At 43.9% G+C, this 20,008-nt stretch overlaps 1 protein-coding gene across 2 annotated transcripts in view; it reads left to right on the forward strand.

Annotated features, from left to right (window-relative positions):
* The window catches only part of Cfap61 (cilia and flagella associated protein 61), a 260,144-nt gene that overhangs the window by 116,035 nt on the left and 124,101 nt on the right, over window positions 1–20,008 (forward strand). For both annotated transcript variants that reach the window (XM_021156892.2, XM_021156893.2), the window contains exon 18: window positions 18,581–18,708. In XM_021156892.2, coding sequence (XP_021012551.1) covers window positions 18,581–18,708 — 128 coding nt within the window. The remainder of the gene's footprint in view (window positions 1–18,580; window positions 18,709–20,008) is intronic.

Here is a 20,008-nt window from a genome sequence, read left to right on the forward strand (position 1 = left end):
TTATTTTAAAAGAATTTCATTCATGGAACCTAGCAGATGCAGTAATTCCTATGCATTTTCTCTGTTTTTGTATGTATGTCTGTGAGATGTGTGTGTGTGTGTGTGTGTGTACACGCATGGGGGAGTGCATGTGCACCTGCGAGATTGTGCCTGTGGAAGTCAGAGAAATCCACATTGAGTGTCTTCCTCAATTGTTCTCCATCTTTTTTTATTCATGTATATGGGTATATTTTTTTCTGCATGTGCGGCTATGTACCATGTGCATGCATGACATTTCATTACCATGAGCATTCCTGATGTTCACAGAGATCAGAAGAGAACATCTGATTCCCCTGGGACTGGAACTGTGTGCAGTTGTGAGCTGCCCTGTGGGTTCTGGGAATTAAACCTTGATCCTCTGGAAGAATAGCCAGTGCTCTTAACCTCTGAGCCATTTCTCCAGCCCCTCCACCTTATTATTATTATGGAGCTTGCCAGTTCAGCCATACTGACTGGCTGCAAGTTGTTCAGATCCCCCTGGCTTTGCCTTCCAGCCCTGGGATTACAGGTGCCTTCTGCCACGTCTGGCTTTTTATGTGGGTTTTAGTGATATAAACTTGGGTCCTTGTGATTGTATAGCATGCGCTTTACCCACTGAGCTATCTCCAGGGCCCTCTACTATATTCTTAAAGCAACCCTCCCATTCTTTTGAGCACAGCTTGCTCAAAATATAGCTAGTCTCTCTCTCTCTCTTTCTCTCTCTCTCTCTCTCTCTCTCTCTCACACACACACACACACACACACAAACAAAAACCACTCTTTGAAAGTACAACTTACTTTTAAATAGTAGGCAGGGGTGGATCAAGCCAGTGGGCTTAAATAAGAATTTAAACTTTCAGGTGTCCCGATACTTGGAAAAGCATAAATATCTTATCTCCATGGCAATTGGCTACCCAGGAATTCCTAGGGAGGATATTGTATCTGTTGAAGAAAAGAAAAAAAATTGTCAAAGTAACTGCCATTTCCAAGGCTCTACTTGACAGATGTGCAGAGTATAGAAATCTATGTATTATTGAATAATTCTTTTTAATATGCCTAAGAATAAGCTATTTGTAAGCCTGTTTACATTCTCACCATCTGGGTGCATTCTGTCGTCCATCTGTTTCGTGTAATTATGTAATTATCAATATAAGGAAAGAATAGGTGATATAATTAACAAGAAAAACTGGTCCACACTGAAGAGGGAAAAAATGGCATGCATCTGCTGAATGGCTTTTTGTTTCTTGATCTTCATTGTTAACCGTTGTTCCCCACCCCACCCCCACCCTTCAGGAGTCAGGAGAACTATGCCATTCTCTCTCTCTCTCTCTCTCTCTCTCTCTCTCTCTCTCTCTCTCTCTCACACACACACACACACACACACACACACACACACACACTTATGCAGAAAGCAGACTTTAAAAGTATTACTGGAGCCAGCACCACTGTGGAGATGCCTCCTTGCTGTTGCTCGTGATTTTTCCCCCCCTGGGATAGAGCAGACAGTCATTTCCAGAAAATATAGCAGGAACAGCTAGAGGTCTAGGAAAGTTGTAAATTAATTAGTGACAGATGGGAGGGTAGGGTGAGTGTGTGGCCTCTCACGGAACATTTGTTAGAAAACGGCTTTGGAAAAAAATTCCCATACTTTTTTTGTTGTTGTTGTTTTAATGGTAAGGCTCAAGCAGTATATGTCATTTTAAAATAGGACAATGAGTCCCACTGAATTGAGTTAACTCCTACATGATGCCTCTAAAGTTCACCCTTGAAGAAGTCTCTTTGTGTCATGGAGACTTGCGGGTGGATGCATGGAACTCAGACCACTTGGTACTCCCTTAGTCCTGAGGACAGCTATGGAGAGAGGGAAGCCTCTCAACTCTAAATACGTCTTCATGGCTTGGGGTGCTTGGTAGGCAGGCATATTCATAGGATTGCATATTGATCTCCTGTGACTCCCACCCTGTCACCAACTTCAGCTGTTGATCTCTAATTCAGGTCAACAAAAGATGGCTGCTTCTCATACAGGCTGCCCAACAGCACAGGGAGCCAGTACTGCAGATACCTAGTCTTAGCCAGATCGTGGATTTCAACCCCAAGACATAGAAAAAAAGAAGAGGGGGTGGACCCCCTTGATAGTCACTATTTAAGGTGGAAACAGGAAGTCTCAAAGTTTCCTCCACTAATTTAAAATTTGTTCAGGAACAGGACCCACATTCCAGTTTTCTGCTGGGTTTTCCTTTTCTTTCCTTTTTATTTTTTTATTTTTTGGTTTTTCACAACAGGGTTTCTCTGTGTAGCCCTGGTTGTCCAGGAACTCATTTTGTAGACCAGACTGGCCTCAAACTCAGAAATCCTCTGCCTGCCTCTACCTCCCAAGTGCTGGAATTAAAGGCATGCGCCACCACTGCCCAGCATTCTGCTGGGTTTTCAAGAACAGCTTTCTCTGACTTTCCCTAGCGGTGGGTAGTGGACAGGTGGGGTCTGCCTTTCAGAGCGTTTTTGATAGGTTATAGGGAAGAGAAGAGAGGAATCCATGAGTTGCAATCCAATAAAATTATACAGGCTTTTAGAGTAACAGTGCTCAACAAAACATCAAACCCTTATAGGGCAGGATATAAGTCTCCTAGTCAGTCAATTCTTAATTTGAACCCAGGACTGCCAGTCTGTCTGTCTGTCACCTATTTTTTTTTTCTCCCCTAGGTAATGCTTCACACTCACAGTAGGGCTTAGCTCATGTCCTCTCCCTAGATGACAATTTTACATGTTGAGATTGTGTTGAAATTTTATTCTAGAGCCTCACCTTCTATGTGTCCCTGGATGTCACAGTCTGCAGCTGAGCTTTACCAGCTAAAGGAAGAACTTCCCAGGGCAGCGCTGGCTTCTCCACCTTCTAAGTTCCCCATCCAGCAAGCCCGTAAAGTTCCCACCAACGCTCCTCTTTGTTCCATTCAATCAAACACTATTATTCTTTGCTAAATCCTCCAAAGGAACAGTAACCGCCCTCCTTCTATCTGTAGTTTTTTCATTATTAACTCAAAGCAATGGATACTCATAAGACAAACATATAGAAGAAAATCACTCGCATGCTTGGGGACATATTTCTAAGGGAATAGGACTGGGGACAAATGCAGCTCAGTTACTCAAGAGATTTTGTTGCTTTGACTTTATATTCAGTTCCTTAATCCAAAATTAAAGTCGTTTAATTGCAACCATAACTGATGAATCCATTAAGGTCTTTAAAGGGAATCATACCATTTAATCCCCACAGAACCTTTCTTCTGCCATTTATGGTATTGAGAAAAGGTTTAAACAATTATTTTCTTTTCACAAAACATTTCAGCTACAATGTTTACTATTTAACAAAAGAGCATAAAGTAATTGTTCTTCAAGATGAAATTATTTTTAAAGAGCTATTTACATACACATAGTCATGTTTGACCTAAAAAGTAGAAATTTGGGGGGATCCTTATATTCTATACTGAAACAAAAACTGTTAACGCTTAGACTGAATGGCTCCCATTCAACCCTCAAAAGTGGCATTAATTTTTCAAGTGGTAACTGTTGCTCAAGATGCTATTGTGCCTGCGCGATAAATGTTTAATGATTTGGTAGTACATGCATGGCTTAATATCCATTATTTATTGCACCTTCCTTTGCTCGCCTGGCAAAGGTGACGATTTGAAAGCCCTGGCAGTCACGCAAACACATTTATATGAAACCAATGGCTGATAATAAATTTCCTTACTGTAAATGTCAGTGGGTTTCATGTGTTGCTGACATTACATCTTGTTTGGAAGCTGAAGGCTACACAGTTAGGGGACTCGCCAGATGGTGTCATTAACGAGAATGCTGGGACTGTTTACCACTGACATGCGTGTGAGAAATTAAAAGTACGTGACCTCTCTTTACACCAACCCAAGTGAGATGTTAACGGTGATCGGGTGTTAATTATGGTACACTACTGTCCCTGCCTCCTGCCAGCCACTCCAAAGGATTGTAGGAGATGGGGGGGGGGGGAGTTTGTGTTTGAGCAAAAGCAGGAATTTTCCTGAGGATTCATGTTTTTTGTGTTTCTGATGTGAGGCTTCCCGGAAGTCACACCTGCTACCACATACGCATTAACCCTCGAGAGCCCCAATCCAGCTCCCACCAGGACGGCTAGGCACAGGGAAGCCTTTGTGCTAATTAATTATGGAATATTGTTTTCACTGTTTGGTTTTGTTTTCAAAACTCGGGGTATATCAAACACTTAACTTTGGGGAGAGAGGAGTTTCTACTGGGAACAGGCAATTGGGGGCCTTAGATAATGTCAGAATCGTCAGGCATTAATTCCAAGAGGAAACAGGTGGGGATTTTTAAAAGCAATTGCTTTCATGCTGGGGGCTCCCCATTTCATAAGAGTTAGCAGTGGGACTGAGAGCCTTTTCCTCCCCGGTCAAATGTGAAATATCTGGCCCGCTGAATCAACCCGGCACCTTCTGTTAAGAAGCCTCGCTCACTTTTGTTCACAAGAGCCACTCCCATTTATTGTATCCTGCCGTCCTTCCCGTTGAGGTTTCTGCTTAGCTGCCTGCCAGCCTCTTTTCATTTCAATTTAAAAAGAAGGTGGATTTGTTTTATTCCTCCCTCCGAGTCCTCCACTTGGACCAAGAGGCAATTCCATTGATTCTGACCAAATTCCTTTGAACTGCATTTGTAGCCTTCGCACACTCCGTAGGAATGTTCAGAAAAGCCCATTCTTTCAAAACACCCATTGTACATTGCTTGTACAATAGCCTGAGTGAGCCTTTTGGTATGCAGAATTTTAAAGTCGTGTGAAAGAGAATCCAAACCATTGTTCGCACTGGGATGAAAGGAGGAACCCTAATTTCTTGAGACAGAATCGGAGATACAGTTGGATGTCAACAGAAGTACGGAGGCTGATTGAAAAATGAGCTCTGGGCACAGAGGCACACACTAGACCTTAAAAGCTGTCACGTGTGTTAGCCAGTTCACTGGACATGTGTGTGTTGGAACATACCCAGGAGCAAAACTAAAGAAATGGTGAAAGAAAGCAAGATTCAAAGCAAAACAAAACTATACCTAGAAACAGCATTCACTTGCACAGAAAGTCTCAGAATAAGAGCGTTGTTTTCAAGGGCTCTCATTTTGTAGCAGATGCCCAGGGGCTGAACCCAGCAGTGCAGGGCCACTTGCCCAATGTGCACCAAACAGCTTATTCTCTGCAGGAATAGTTTTCATTTCACTCTGGCTTCAGAGATGTGCCAAATAACACTGGCTAATGGGAGGTGATGAAGCACATGCGGTTGGCCCTCAGCCCCCCTTCCCGCTTCTTCCTTAACTCCTGTTCCTTTTCCTTGTGTTTCCTTCTATGCTTGCCTCCTGTATTTCCAAGAGTGCCAGCTCCGCCTTTCGAGAGACCTGGTCTGTGAACTTAACACTCAGAGACGGACTGGCCTGCGTGTTCTGTTCAGCCTCGCTCTGGCTCCCCCTCACCCCCAGTTAGTTCTCTCCTTTGTCTGCCTGGAGATACTCTGTTGATTTTTGTAAAGCCAGCTCAGCTGTCACTTTCTCTGGGAATCCTTCCCTGACTTTTCCTGCTATCTTGGGCCAGCTGATTCCAGGGCTGTCCAGCTGAGTCCAGAACTGCCTGCGTCCCAGAGCACAGTCCTGCCTACTCCACTGACACACAGTCCCTGGAGCTAAATGTGTTCCTTTAATCCTGTGCCTTTTGAATGCATTCACCACACAGCAGTAGCTTCCCCACACACTGCCCCCTCACATACACTGCATCGCATTTGTTTGCCTGTGTCCTCACCTCTCAAGGCTCATTCATACCTCAGCTCTTACACCAGTGCTCACTCTAAGCCGCTGTTGTAGTTAGCTGGTGAGCTAAGTTTTGAGCTAAACAGATAAGATCTGTGAAGAGGTTCTCCACATGGCCACATAAGCAGCCCACATTCATATATACTTACCATTTCCACCAACAAGTTAGAGTGGCTTTGTGGCTAGCAATGCTGAAACCAGGCCCCAAATGGAGTTACTTATGTTAAAAGTCCAAATTATCAAACTAAGCCCTAGGCTGCTTGTTTAAAAGTCCCAACGTCTTAAGAAACCAGCTGAGCGATGATAGCTAACTCCCATTAAGATGAGAAAATTTTGCCTTTAACCATATAAGGGTAGTGACTTTGAAGAGAATAATTTCAGGCCCATTCCCAACCGCTTTGGAAACAAGAAGGGCTGGAGAGTGATGTCAGCCACCAACAGCCAGTGGTTTAATCAGCCATGCCTACTTGATGAAGCAGCCGTAGACACCCAAAGCCAAAGGGTTTCGAGACGCTCCCTATGGAGGTGCCGAGATGTGGAGCACATCTGGAGGGCACGTGGAAGCCTCGTGACCCATGCCATGCTCCATGTGACTGGCCAGTTCTGAGCTCTACCCTTTTATGATCAACTCATGACCTGGCAAGTAAACTGTTTCTCTTGAGTTCTCTGCGCCACTGTGGAAGGGTCATGGGAATCTCCAACTTATGGGCAGTTAGTTGGTCAGAAGCATGGGCCACAAACTAGACTTGTTATTAGTAATGAAAGAGCACCTGGGAGCAGGCCTGGGGTGCTGACTCCAAGAACTGAACTGACCTGGAGGTCACTCAAGTGCTACTGGAAAGTTTCCTGATATGGTGGAAATGGCATGTGTTTGAAGTCAAGCATTCTGTGTGAGGCAGAGGCTGACTGGGTGGGGTTATCATTGTTGCATTCCCCCCCCCCCGATTTTAATGAGCTTTATATGCAAGGAAAACTTCTACTCCTAGATACCCATATGCAAGCGTCATCCCTTTGGAAGACCAAAGTTTAACAGGAAGAATGCTTACGATCACATCTGAAGTTGTCTCTAACTTCCGAGGCTGTATTCTCATTTGATGTGAGAATGAATACATAGCGACATGCTAAGACAGCAAGCTTTTGTTTTTGTTTTTGTTTTTAAAGAGATGCACCTAGAAGCAGGTGATGTGGCTCAGCAGATAAAAACTCTCACGGATGAGCCTGAGAGCCTGAGTTCAGTCAATCCCCAGAGCCCTCGAGGTGGAACTGACTGTAAACTGTCCTCTGACCTCTACATATGTGCTGTGACGGGTGTGCACTTACACACACACACACACACACACACACACACACACAGAGAGAGGGGGGGGAGGCAGTTAAAAACAGTTTCATTATAGTCTTATAAAAAGAAATGAAAATGAGATACATTTGAACTGTAGCAACCACAGGTTGTACTTTTAGAATGATGCAAATCGCACACTTGCTTCTGTAAGACATTTCCCTGCCGTGGATTTACCTCACTGCTGCCTGTTGCCATGCGCTTACTCCAGAGAAGCCATTTCTCCAGTTTGTGGGTGACATCAGTGACAGTAAGATCAGAGATCCCACTATCAAATTCTCCCCAGACAGGATTCTATGGACGTGTTGTGCAGGCTCAAAGGACATTGCTACACCTTTGCCCCCCGACCCTGTTGTGGCAGGAGGGTCAGTACGTAGAGCTGCAGAGGATTATCTTGGTGTGGATACTAATGTGCTGTACAGTGGGGGTTAATGGTTTGGAGCAGTGCCTAGAAGCTAACAGTGACGCCCCTTTGCCAGCGTCTGTGTGTTGTACAAAGTCTGTCATCCTTTTAACTGCTATATGACTTACTTGCTCAGAATGCTACTTGGAAGTAACCCCCTAATCATATCAAGTCTAAGACATCATCATTTGCAAGATACAACTCTATTTCATATACCATTGAGAGAAAAAAAAACCGTGTCCAATTAAACCATGACCCAATGTCTGAGTGAAAATCCAGAGTAGCACGAGTATGGGTCATGCAAGCCATTGCTTCGAAATTCCTCCCATCTCTTCCTAGAAAGGAGGCTATTTATGTTCTCTTCAATAGCATTTCTTTTTGGTGGGGTCATAGGATATTTAATATGAGTTTTGGTAACAAAGTATAACATGGCTTCATGTAGTTTTGAGTATCATCTTTTATTTTGCTCCTAAACACACACTCAATAGTTACACCGCAAGAAAATGTGGGATGGCTGCCATTCCTTCACCAAGGGATATTTGTTTCATTAATGGCAATTTTGTATCCTGCTGCTCAGTCGCTGACCTTTATGGAGACACAACAATTGTTTATTTCAATGCCAAATTATGCTAAATCCTTTGGAAGACATTATCAGAGGCAGCTAAGCTCAAAATACTGTCCATGTAGCACAGAACTCTTGTGAAGCGGCGACACTGAGCTCACCCTTGAGCAGATAAAGATTACCACCTTCCTGTTCCTGCCTGTTCTGCTGTGGTTGTCAAGGTGAGAATGGCTGCAGGGCAGATCTGAGGAATGCCAACCTGGATAAAATATGTAAACTAGACCTGATGAGACCGCCACCGTTATTCCGTTCTACCTACAAGACATGGTTTTCTGACATAAAATGAACACAAATCATCCAATCAACAAATCAGCAAATGAATAGAGCAATCAGTTTTTAATAGCAGAAACAGGAACGGCCAATAAAAATATGAGAAAAAAAGTGTGCAACAGCCTTAGCCATCAGCGGGAGTGCAAAATCAAGCTTCTTTGAAACTTCCTCATCCCAGTCAGAATGGCTGTCATCAGGAAAACAAATGACAACAAATGGCAGTGAGGGTTCAGAGGAAGGAGGACCCCCATGTCACCTCTGATGAGCATGAGAACGGATTCGGTCACTGTGGAAATCAATACGGAGGGTCCTTGAAAATCTGAAAAGAGAACAACCATATGATCCAGCCATGCAGTCCTGGGCATCTATCCAAAGAACTCCATGTCAGCATACCACAGGGATACTTACACATCCATGTTTACTATACACTGTTCACAACAATCAAAACACGGAGCCAGCCTCGATGCTCATCCGCAGATGGAGCGGGTGAAGAGAATGTGGTATATAAACACACGGAGCGTCGCTCAGGTGCAAAGAAGAATTAAATTATATCATTTGCAGGAAAAGAAGAGTGGAACCAGAGATCTTCATGTTAAACAAACCAAGCCCAACTGTCGCATGTTTTCCCTGTGGAATCTAGCTGTGTATGTGTACACATAAATAGGATATGAACACAGAGGAGAGACTTGGGGAAGGAGGGGTCTAAAGGGAAGGAGAGCAAGAGAGGATAATGAGAGGTGTGAAAGGAAAGATAAATATCATATGTTCTCATACAAGGAGCCTAGGTGTGTGTGTGTGTGTGTGCAGGCATATGTGTGTGTGCATGTGTGTGTACAGTATATACATATATACACATATATATGGCATGAAGTGGAGGGCGATTGTGGGTGAGGAGAGTGAGATCAGCAAGAAGGGGGTTGGGAGAGTGAATATGAGCAATGACATACATCTATTAAAATGTCACCAAGCCCTTATTTTGTACACCGAGAAAAAGATTTAAAATAAATAAAGAGAATAATAAAGAAGCCTAAAAGAAAGGACAGTAACAGATCAAGTCCGAGCAACCATGGCAGTAGGAAGCACGGGTGCACAAAGGGGTGGGGCTCCAGTTGCCAGGCCACACCCTATCCTCTGCACCTGTCCCATAGCGATGCTATGGCAATGACAGTCATATGCAAAGTAATGGTGAGTTGAACTATGGCAACATTTCCTTATATTTGGGCTACTGAGAAGTTGTAGGGATGGAAACTCTGGGACAGCTGCTTAAAGAGAGTGGATTTTCTTCTCTCTCTCTCTTTCCTGCTGCTGCCTGGGGTGAGGACATAATGTCTGCATCTCCAGAGGCCACCTGCACTATACTTACAGATGGAAAGCATGCAGTAAGAGAGCAAGTTGTGCAGATACAAACTCGTGCCTCCGATCAGTTTAAGGCTCTGCCTCCGCAGAACCCCGGGCTTCATGCTTTCAGGTTTCCATTCTGCATAAGCGCTACGTCATCTTCCATCCTCTATAGGCTGCAGTTAGGTGTGAGCATTATATGATCTGTAGCATAACTGTAACAGGCACAGGAGCCTTCTTTCTTCAGGTAGGAGGCATACAGTTCCTGAGAACACCACAAGAGTCTTTTGAGCTCCCACTTCCTGCCGGAACAATAGGAAGATTGTAAAAGAGAATTGCAAGTATGATAGTTCCTGAAGTGAGAAATGGCCATGGGTAAAGTTACTGATATTTTGCGGAGGCAAACGGAGTGCTAGGTTCACTTCATGAATATTTAGTGAGTGCTGTGCACTGGCTGTAAAATGTCCTTGCACAGTCTCATGGGTCTGAACACTTGGCCCCAGCTGGGAGAGTTGTTGTGTGGCCATGTTAGGAGGTGGGACCTAGCTGGAAGATGTATGCAGGGTGAATCCTCATGGATTCTAGCTCGGACAGATTTCCAGCTGGAGCTTTCTCTGCAGTATAACCAGCTGCCTCAAGCTCCTACGGCTACAACAGTGAGCTGTTTCCAATGCCATGGCTTCCCTGCCACGATAGACCATATACTCTGCACCCTGAGTCGGGATAAGTCCTTTAGTCGGGCGTTCAGTAAGCACTTTGAGTGTGCCTGGTATGGGGGAGGGGAAATGGTGGCAAGCAAACCCTGCAATGGTTGACTTCCATTCTTGGCCCCCACACTCCAGTTTCACATATGTTCTTCCAGTGTGAATCAGGAAGCCCGAGAGTGCCCCCGGGTCACTTGCCCTCCAAGGATATTAATAGAACAGTTTGCTTTTATTTTTTTTCTTTCTGAAATCTCCACGATGCAGAATTGTTTGGAGCCGCACCTCCCCCACTCAAGGAAAAAAAATTAAGAGAATGCATCATCAAATAAGACTCAAAATCACAGCAGTGTCTACACCGGCTTCCTATGCTCTACCAGACAGAGGGGTTGGCATTCATATCTACCTCTGAGTTTTAAAAAATAAGTTTAACAGGGGCAACTTTGTGAAGATGCATGTTGTGTTTGTAGAAGGCACTTCAGGTGATTGGTTCTGAGTGGCCACACCATTCCACCTTTTGTTTATTTGGTGAAGACTGTAATGCTTTGCCCTAAAGAGCTCCCACTCGTGAACTTTGACCTTTGGAGCTCACCCTGACATTTGCAGCGCTGCGAATCCGTCATCATTTGTTTCATTTACTTTGTGGAAAAACACGGGGTTTCTCAAAGAGAAACCAGAGAATTGGGAAGCACAGGGGAAAAAAATTACACATATAAAGCAAAAGCAGTCTTATTAAGGGTCTCAGACATTTTACTCCTAATGGGTTAGAAGCTCTGCATCCTCCTGTATACTGGCCGAGGGCCCTTTGAAGTCTTTGGAAGCTTTCTGTAACCAAAAGCTGCATGCATGTGGATGTGAGCTGAAAATTGAGCTTCTTGTTTTGTCCATTAAAAATGTGTTTTTGGAGATTTGCCTTTCTTTTCATATGGCTGTGGAGAGATGTGTGATTTTTACCTCGCATAGCATCTTTGCCTGGAAAGCACCAAGTGCTTATAGATTTTCTTTAGCCAGTAGTCCGAATTCCTGCCTACTGAGGAGGCAGAACCAGCTCTAATTTATTCCCATTTGAACAAAGTAAGGAAAAAGAGGCCCAGAACCTCAACCAGGACCAGAACTTTGCTACACTGATGGTGCCCTGTCCATCGCCAAAGGCAGATCATAACTACAAAAGAAATGCCCTTGGAAAGAAAGACATTGTCCCTCGGTATTTGTCACGTGCCACTATTTATAGATCTTTTAGCTGCTTTCTACTCTTCTGGCTTATTTATAAAGTTAGTTGCTTCAGATTTTGGATCTAGCTTTTTAAAATAGTTTTATTTGTTACTGATGTGTGGCAGGCGCATGTGCGCCACAGCTCTGTGCTGTGGGTTCACCCCTACCAACTTTATGTGGGTTCTGGGGTAGCCAGGCTTATTCAGCATCAAGTTCATCACTGAGCCATCCTGTGTGGCCTGGATCTGTTTTTAAAATAGAGTTTCACGAATGTTTCATCATTGTTATAAGTCAATTTAAATACAGTAAAGAAACTAGCTTAAATAGAACAACAGAATTTGGATTTATATTATCAGGAAAATTGTACTTGATCAATATTTTATATACATAGGAAAGGTAACGAACACGGGAAACAGAAAACTGTGTATTCGTGTCTCTTGATAACCATCTGCGAGTCACCACACAAACTCCATTGAGAATACACACCAACATCATCCTATAAGAAAAAAATTAGTCCTAAATATTTCTAAACATGTCAGGTTATTTATTTAGTCATTTTGGTAACGAGAAAGAGAACCAACCAAGATAATTTTGAACAATGATGTCAACACTCCTTTAAAGGACTCCTGAGGGCTGGGGAGGTGACTTAGTTGGTCAGGGGCTTGCCTTGTGAGCATCAGCCCCTAAGCCCAACCCAGGACCTATGTCTAAAACGCTAAGCACAGGCCTAGAGATGCTTCAGTGGTTTAGAGCACTGTTATTCTTACAGAGGACCAAGTTAGAGTCCTAGCTAGAATATAGTGGTTCATGGCAAACTGTAACATCTGTTCTATGGCATGCATATGATGCATCTACATACGTGCAAGCTAAAACTCATTTATATAAGGAAAGGAAATCTTAAAAACCAAGCAAAACAAACAAACAAACAAAACCAACAACATCCAAGCCTGGTTATGTGGTTATGATCCAGTGCTGGGGAAGCAAGAGACTGGTGCATCTCCGAGGTTCACTGCCAGCCAGCCTAGACTGCTTGTGAGCTTCAGGGCCATGAGAGCTTGTCTCAAACAAAACAAAGCGAATCAAAGCCAATATATCACAAGGTGGATGGAATCAAGAAGTGACATCAGATGGAAGCAAACCTGAAGTTGCTATCTTACCCTTGCTCTTAACACACCACACACACACACACACACACACACACACACACACACACACACCACAAACTGTTAGCATTTCTTCTAGGCTCCACCCAACAGTTACCAAGCAACAGCCAGGTACAAGCCTGGCTTGCTATAAAAGGACTGTTTGTTCTCTTTCTCTCTCTCTCTCTCTCTCTCTCTCTCTCTCTCTCTCTCTCTCTCCCCTCCCTCCCTCCCTCTCTCTCTCTCCCCCTCCCCTCTTTCACTCTCTGAATCCCCCCCCACCCTCCCCCTCTATGTGTTCCTGGCTGGCCTCTTCCCTCCTTTTTCTCTCCTCTCTTTTTTCCCTCCTTTGTCTCCTTTATTTCTCTGCCTCTACTCTCTTCTCATGCCTCAAATAAACTTCATTTTATACCAGACCCCTCATAGTCATAAGACTGGTACCCAGGGAGGAGGGATGGGTGCCTCACTAAGGTATCTCCTCCTGCTGCATCATGCTGCCGCATCACAAAACATCACAAACACACTCACATCCCACACACAGATACTACACACACACACACACACCTCCCTTCAGCACCTCATGACACACACAAACATCACATATGTAGAGGGAAGCTCATGAAGTGAAAAAGCTAAGATTATCTGTTCGTTCACTAGTTCCTGAGTGAACCAAGATGTAGGGACCAGTAGGATGAGTTCAGATAATTCAGGAGAAAAAAGAAGAAATCCCAACCTTACAGAGCAAAGGTGTCTAGGTCGGATCACGGTAGGAAAGAAAGAAAACAAGGAAGACTTGAGAACCCTATTGTTGCCAACAAGCCTGATGACCCACGCTCAGTTTCCTGGACTTATGTGGGAGAAGATGAAAACAGACTTCTGCAAGTTGTTTTCTGACTTCCACACATGTTCCATGACCTATGAAACACACACACACACTTCATAACACTACATATACACCACCACCACTAACAACAATTTTATTTTAAAACCCACCAAAATTTCTTCTCGGTGACTTAACATGCTCACAGCCAGTCTGCTATGCTCAGACACTCATGGGAAATGTTAATTCTCTTTCTAGTTTCTTTTTTTTTTTTTTTGGTTTTTCGAGACAGGGTTTCTCTGTGTAGTCCTGGCTGTCCTGTAACTCACTCTGTAGACTAGGCTGGCCTCGAACTCAGAAATCCGCCTGTCTCTGCCTCCCGAATGTTGGGATTAAAGGTGTGCACCACCACGCCCGGCTTTATTTATTTATTTATTTATTTATTTATTTATTTATTTATTCTTTCTCTTTCTAGTTTCTTATCTCAGCTCTTCACAGCTCCTACCTTACCTGGACTGTTCCTACCTTTCCTGGACTGTGTGTTTCCCACACCTCCAAGTTCAGCCCAGGAATATCTTAACTGCTCCAATATTATAACTTCTTTTTCAATTTCTAGGATGAAATTTAAAGTATATATTTTAACGTCACTGCCAAAGTCAATGTTGATTTTAAACACCATTTACTGTATACATCATGACCCGTGGTTAGCCCTTCCTGCTGGAGTATGCGGTCATGCCGATGGTGGGAACCATTCCTTTGTGTAAGGTTCTCACTCAGGAGCATTAGAAAAATAGAATCAGAAATAGTTTGAGATGATGCAGAGAGAAGAATGTGGCTTCCTATCCATACCATCACCGTGATATGTACATAACAGAAGGAGGACCAAAAATTCAAAAGCACCCCTGTCTGTCCACACAGTGAATTTGAAGCCAGTCTGGGCTACATGAGACTATATTTAAAAAATAAAGTAACAGGTAAACCCAGGATCAGGAGATAAGACTTTCACTTGATGTTTCTTGTTAAGATAGTCAGGCCCCACAAGGGATCTCCTACACATGAGAGAGGTGGGGTTGTGGGTGGGGTAGATTCTCATTTCGAAGCACCCAGACTGTCACTGCTCAGGGCGCTTCCTTATCTGTTTTGTTTGGTCATCTTGAGAAAGGGTCTAGCTAGCCCTGTAGCCCAGTCCACCCTGGAACGCATGGTCCTCCATCCTTAGGCACCTGTGAACTAGCTAACAGATGGGCGGGCGGCACCTCACCTGACCATACCTGTTTTATTCCCCATGCAGACAGAACAGTTGAAGAAACATAAAAGAAAGATTCTAAGCAACACCCTGCTTCTTGCTTACAGGGAAAACAGATCCTTCAAAGGCAGAAGCAGCACAGTTCACCAGCTTGTCACTTGTCACCGAGAGAAAAACCTCCAGGCATTTATAACTGCATCTACAAATTTTTAAAAGATGGCTTCCCCACCCCGCCCCTCTGCCCCCCTACTTTAGGAGCCTTAATTCTATCTAACAACAACTGTGTTTTTAATCAAAACCTGGAGACATAATTGCGTTTCCAGGAGCAACATTGTGATACATGCTCAGTCTCCTGAGACACCACCCCTACCTGGTACTGATCGGAAACTTCTGACACCCCAAAGCCACTCTGTATATTTAGCAGTTAGAAAGGTGATTTCTGAGGCCTGGCAGCTGTTGGTGTTAACGCTATTGTGTGGGGAAACAAAAGCCATTCTGCTCCTCTCAGTTGGCCTTTGTTTCTGTGATACTGGAGCCGGTTCATGAATGATGTCTAACTCTTTACCAGGGAATTTCATTACTGCCTATGGTTCAGGGTTTAGTTTACACTTCCCACGGAGGCCAGGCGAATATCTCTGAGCCTACCTGCTAGTGGAAGGGCAGCTTGGCTTTTGACCTCTGTTAAGATGCTTGCGTTTTAAATCTGTTAATTAGACCTGCAAGGAGTGATGCCATCATAACAACCTGGCCCTTCCTTACCTTCACTCCCCTGAACCACCCAACCCAAGACTGGCTAAGTGGACCTATAGCCTGTTTGTCTCAGAAATTAAGCTGAGCACAGTAAACTAGCGAGTGTGGAATCCTGGAACACCCACCCAAACCACGGTGAACTTGATGTCTTGCATAATTGATGCTTATTCTAGCATTGCACTTTTTCATAGGAAATGTATCAGCCTAGGAAATTTTCAGTTGCATATGCAACTGAATGATGGAGGACACGCAGTGAGCTTGGTCATTCCCACCTCCCCCCCCCCCCCCCCCCCCCCCCCACCACCACCATCAAGGCTGCACCTTTGCTTTATAACCTAATGTCCTCCATCAGAGATGAGTAACTCGGGCTCCAGCATATGCTTTGTTTGGCCTGGAAACAGGAAGCACACCAACTTTCACCGGCCCTTCTCACACTTATACTGCTGCTACTCTGGGAATAAGCCCCAGCTATCTCTTATCAGAAGTGGGGTGGAGGCAGAGAATAAGGTAGCCATTTTGAGTTCACATCTCCACCTTGTGGTGTCACACAGCTCCGGGCCTCACTCTGATTAGGTCAGCGTAGATTACATGTTTAATGTACTAGGCTAATCTAATCATTAAGTAAGGAGGAGTTAGGATTATGTAACTTATCAGTGAATGGAGATATCTATCTATCTATCTATCTATCTATCTATCTATCTATCTATCTATCCATTCATCATGTATGTTTGTATGTATGTATGTATGTATGTATGTATGTATGTATCTATCTATCTATCTATCTATTTATCAATCAATCATCTATCGTGTGTGTGTGTGTGTGTATGTGTGTGTGTGTGTGCCTGTGTGTAGGCAGACAGCCAGACAAGCTGTTCAGGAATCTACATGATGGAGACAGCAGCAGCTGGATCAGACTTAGATCGGCACACGTCTTGCTAACCCACAGTGTTATGAGGGAGAACAAGTGACAGTCTTAAGCCAGTATTTTTGGAATGGTTTGTTAAGAAGCACCATGGTGGTGATGTGTGACTGATACTCATGCTTATGCCATTGAAAATCCAAAGGTAGCATGAGCTTCAAGAAGCAGTTGAAGTCATTTCTGTCCTGGTTCTCTGTGGTTCTCTTGGCGTTCCAACCCAGGATGGTGTTCTTTATGATGACACTCTGCCATTCCGGGCCTCCCACCTGCGTCTCGGGCTGTGCAGGAAGCAGGAAGGCTTCTGGTTTCCTAAGTCATACAACAGGCCTGGGCTTCACTCTGATTGGGCCAACTCAGGTCACATGTTTATGCTGGGACAGTTGTAGAGTGTGGGTTAAGATTGTGTGATTTGTCCATTAAATCCTTTCTTAAGATGGATATGGACCCAGCCTTTTCCAAAATCCATGGTGTCAATATAATGGTAAGAGTGGGGAGCAAACATGTTGAGAGACACTAGCAGTATTAACTATAGAGAGCCTGGATGCTTCCAACTTTGTTAAAAATCCTTTTAAAAAATATATATATATCATATATTTTCCTGCTCCCATATTGCTAGGCTGACTAGAACTGCACAGGGGGCTCATCCCCATCTTGGGTGTTAGTTACTGAGTGGGAAAGCCTGAGGTCATGACACCCAAGGCACTGAATAGGATGACACAGCTTAAAGTGATCTCCATCAGCCTACCGGATTCCCAACACCTAGGAGCTCCGGATTTTGAGAAGATGAAACGGTTTTGCCTGCTGGGATGTGAGCTTCTGACCCAAAAGATGTATTCCTGCTCCTTTAATGTTGATACAGCCATTCCACTGACTCTGGCCTCCATTGTTTCTTCGGAAAAGTCAGGGGTAATTATAATCCTCTAGACACATGGTATCAAGTATCACAAATCACCATATAAAAGCGTGGGTTGAGTTAAAAATAGAACTAATTTCTTTCAGAGTGTTGCATAATTTTCTTTCAAGAATGACACCTCCATCTACCAGACACACACTCCCTCTCTGTAACGACTTTTTTGTTACTGTCCAGACTCTTCAGGATAAACCAACCAGTCATGTTGTCAGGGTCACTTTCACAAATACGGATTTTTTTTAAAAGGGACCCCGGTTAGGGTCTGTGCTTCTTAGAGTCTCCCCCCCCCAACACTGGGGCTCCTGAAGACTGAACGCCCTTAGTATTTAATACATTTCTATCATTCAGCGAATGTTGTCATTTGACAAATACTATCAAGGATCTCCTGACCAGAGTACTGACTCTGTTGAATGACGTAAAGGTGCAGAAGGTCCTTGGCTTCAAGTAATGTAATTTAATTTCACTCAAAATTCTGGACATAAGAAAAGACAGAGGACTGCAATTCCCAGCAAATAGCTGGACCATCTTGTAGGATTATTTCTATCACCAAGGACAAGTGGGTCTCAATAAACTACCAATAAGACAAGAACATTCAAATCAATTTGTGTGTGTGTGTGTGTGTGTGTGTGTGTGTGTGTGTGTGTGACAGGGCCTAGGCAAATTACTATCTTGTTACATTTCTTATATACTTATTTATTTTCAATGTATGTGTGTGCCTGTGTGAGATTATGTGCACCACATGCAAGCAGGTTCCTGTGGAAGCCAGAAGAGGATTTGATTGCCTGGAGCTGGAGTTAGAGGAGGCTCTGAGCTGCCAGATGTGGCTGGAAGCTGAACCACAGTACCCTGGATGGGCAGCAAGTGCTATGTCCCACTGAGCCATTCCTCCAGCACCACATTCACTTCCAAAAACACTTGAATCCACTTTTCTGTGACCACTGTATGGCCATTATTGGGGCTTGATTTCCTACAGGGGGTTGGCTTAATAACGCCTTGTTACTGTTCATCTGGGGTGCTGACTCAGCTACGTTCCCCTCAAGTTTTTCTTTCTCTTTGTTTTCGTGCAGGTGAGTTACGCCTTGAACCACACCAACAGAAAACTAACATTAGAACCGAAAGTCACTGTCAATGCCAGAATTGTTGTGGTCGGTGCGTCCAGTGTTGGAATTTCATTCCTAGAGACACTGGTGTTTTGGTGAGTTCTTTCCTTCCGTTCAGTCATTTTTATGTCTTTATTGTACATTTTACTTATTCAGTGTTAATTGCACAAACATTATTGGGTTTGATTACCTGCAAAGGGTTGGTTTAGTAATGCTTTGGAACTGTTTGAACCTGGGGGACTCTCTCCCCACTTAAAATAGACTTTGAGCTTGTTTGACAGCCCATTGCAGAGCTGTGTGGATGGTTTGTCAGGAGTACTCATTGGATCACAGCTAGCATCACTTTTTTTTGTGTGTATTGTTTGTGACTATTGTGTGCTTCAGTTGCACATTTGAGGACCTCAGCAAAAATTGTGCGGCATAAAATGCATAAAATTGGTGCCGTTAGACCCCTTCCAGAAAGCCTCTCTGTTCATCCTGTCCTACATGTGTTCACCTTCCTCGAGGTGACCACATTAACATTAACATTAAGTATTTAGGAAGGCTTTAGATCCCTAACAACCCACACCAGGGAGACAGAATCAGGACCTCCAAAGTGAGTAGAGGGTGTGAACCTGAGATGCTGCAATGTAGCTGGTCCACCATATACTCATAGTTTATCTAGCCTTGGCTAAGATGATGACCTCCAACTCACATAGATCTGCCTGCCTCTGCCTCCCAAGTGCTAATATTAAGGGTGTGTGCCACCACACCTGGCAAATTTTTATTACATTTATTTACTGTATGTGTATGTGGGAGCTCAAAAGCCAGAGGGAGACAGGAAAATCCAGCTCAAATGACTCCTCTTGAAGGCAACAATTGGCAGTTCCAGAGGATGAGTGAGGTTTCTGGGACGTTAGCTGCCTCCTCCCCCCCCCAACAAATTTTTATGCCCGCCCAACTAACAGTAAGGTCAGCCAACCCCAGTGGACAACTTGCTCATCTGAGGGCGCATTAACCAGAAAGGAAAAAGAACCGGCTTACTGTTTGGCTTTTTAGTCAACGTATTCAACTCTGCAGAAGATAGCCTAAGTTAGTCAGAAATGCATTGTGTGTTGTCACTAAAGTTCACAGCTTCAACCCTGCAGTCACTTAAAGGCATTTCATGGCAGAAATGAGGAACACTACGAACAGGCACTTCCCTGTGGGTACTATGCTGTAGTTGGGGTGTTTAACTCTCCTGCCGGGTCCCTGCTCCCAAGACCCTGAACAGCAAGCCTTATGGCAGCCCATAACTGAGTGATGAATTAGTGGGGTGAGGTTTTGAAATTGGAGAACTCAAGAAATGGTTATCAACAGGTCTTAAATCTTAATTTATCTGTAATGCCTATGATGTTCTGCTTAAAGTGATTGCAT

This window comes from Mus caroli, chromosome 2 (assembly GCF_900094665.2).
Source record: "Mus caroli chromosome 2, CAROLI_EIJ_v1.1, whole genome shotgun sequence".
In the NCBI taxonomy this organism is placed as follows: Eukaryota; Metazoa; Chordata; class Mammalia; order Rodentia; family Muridae; genus Mus; species Mus caroli.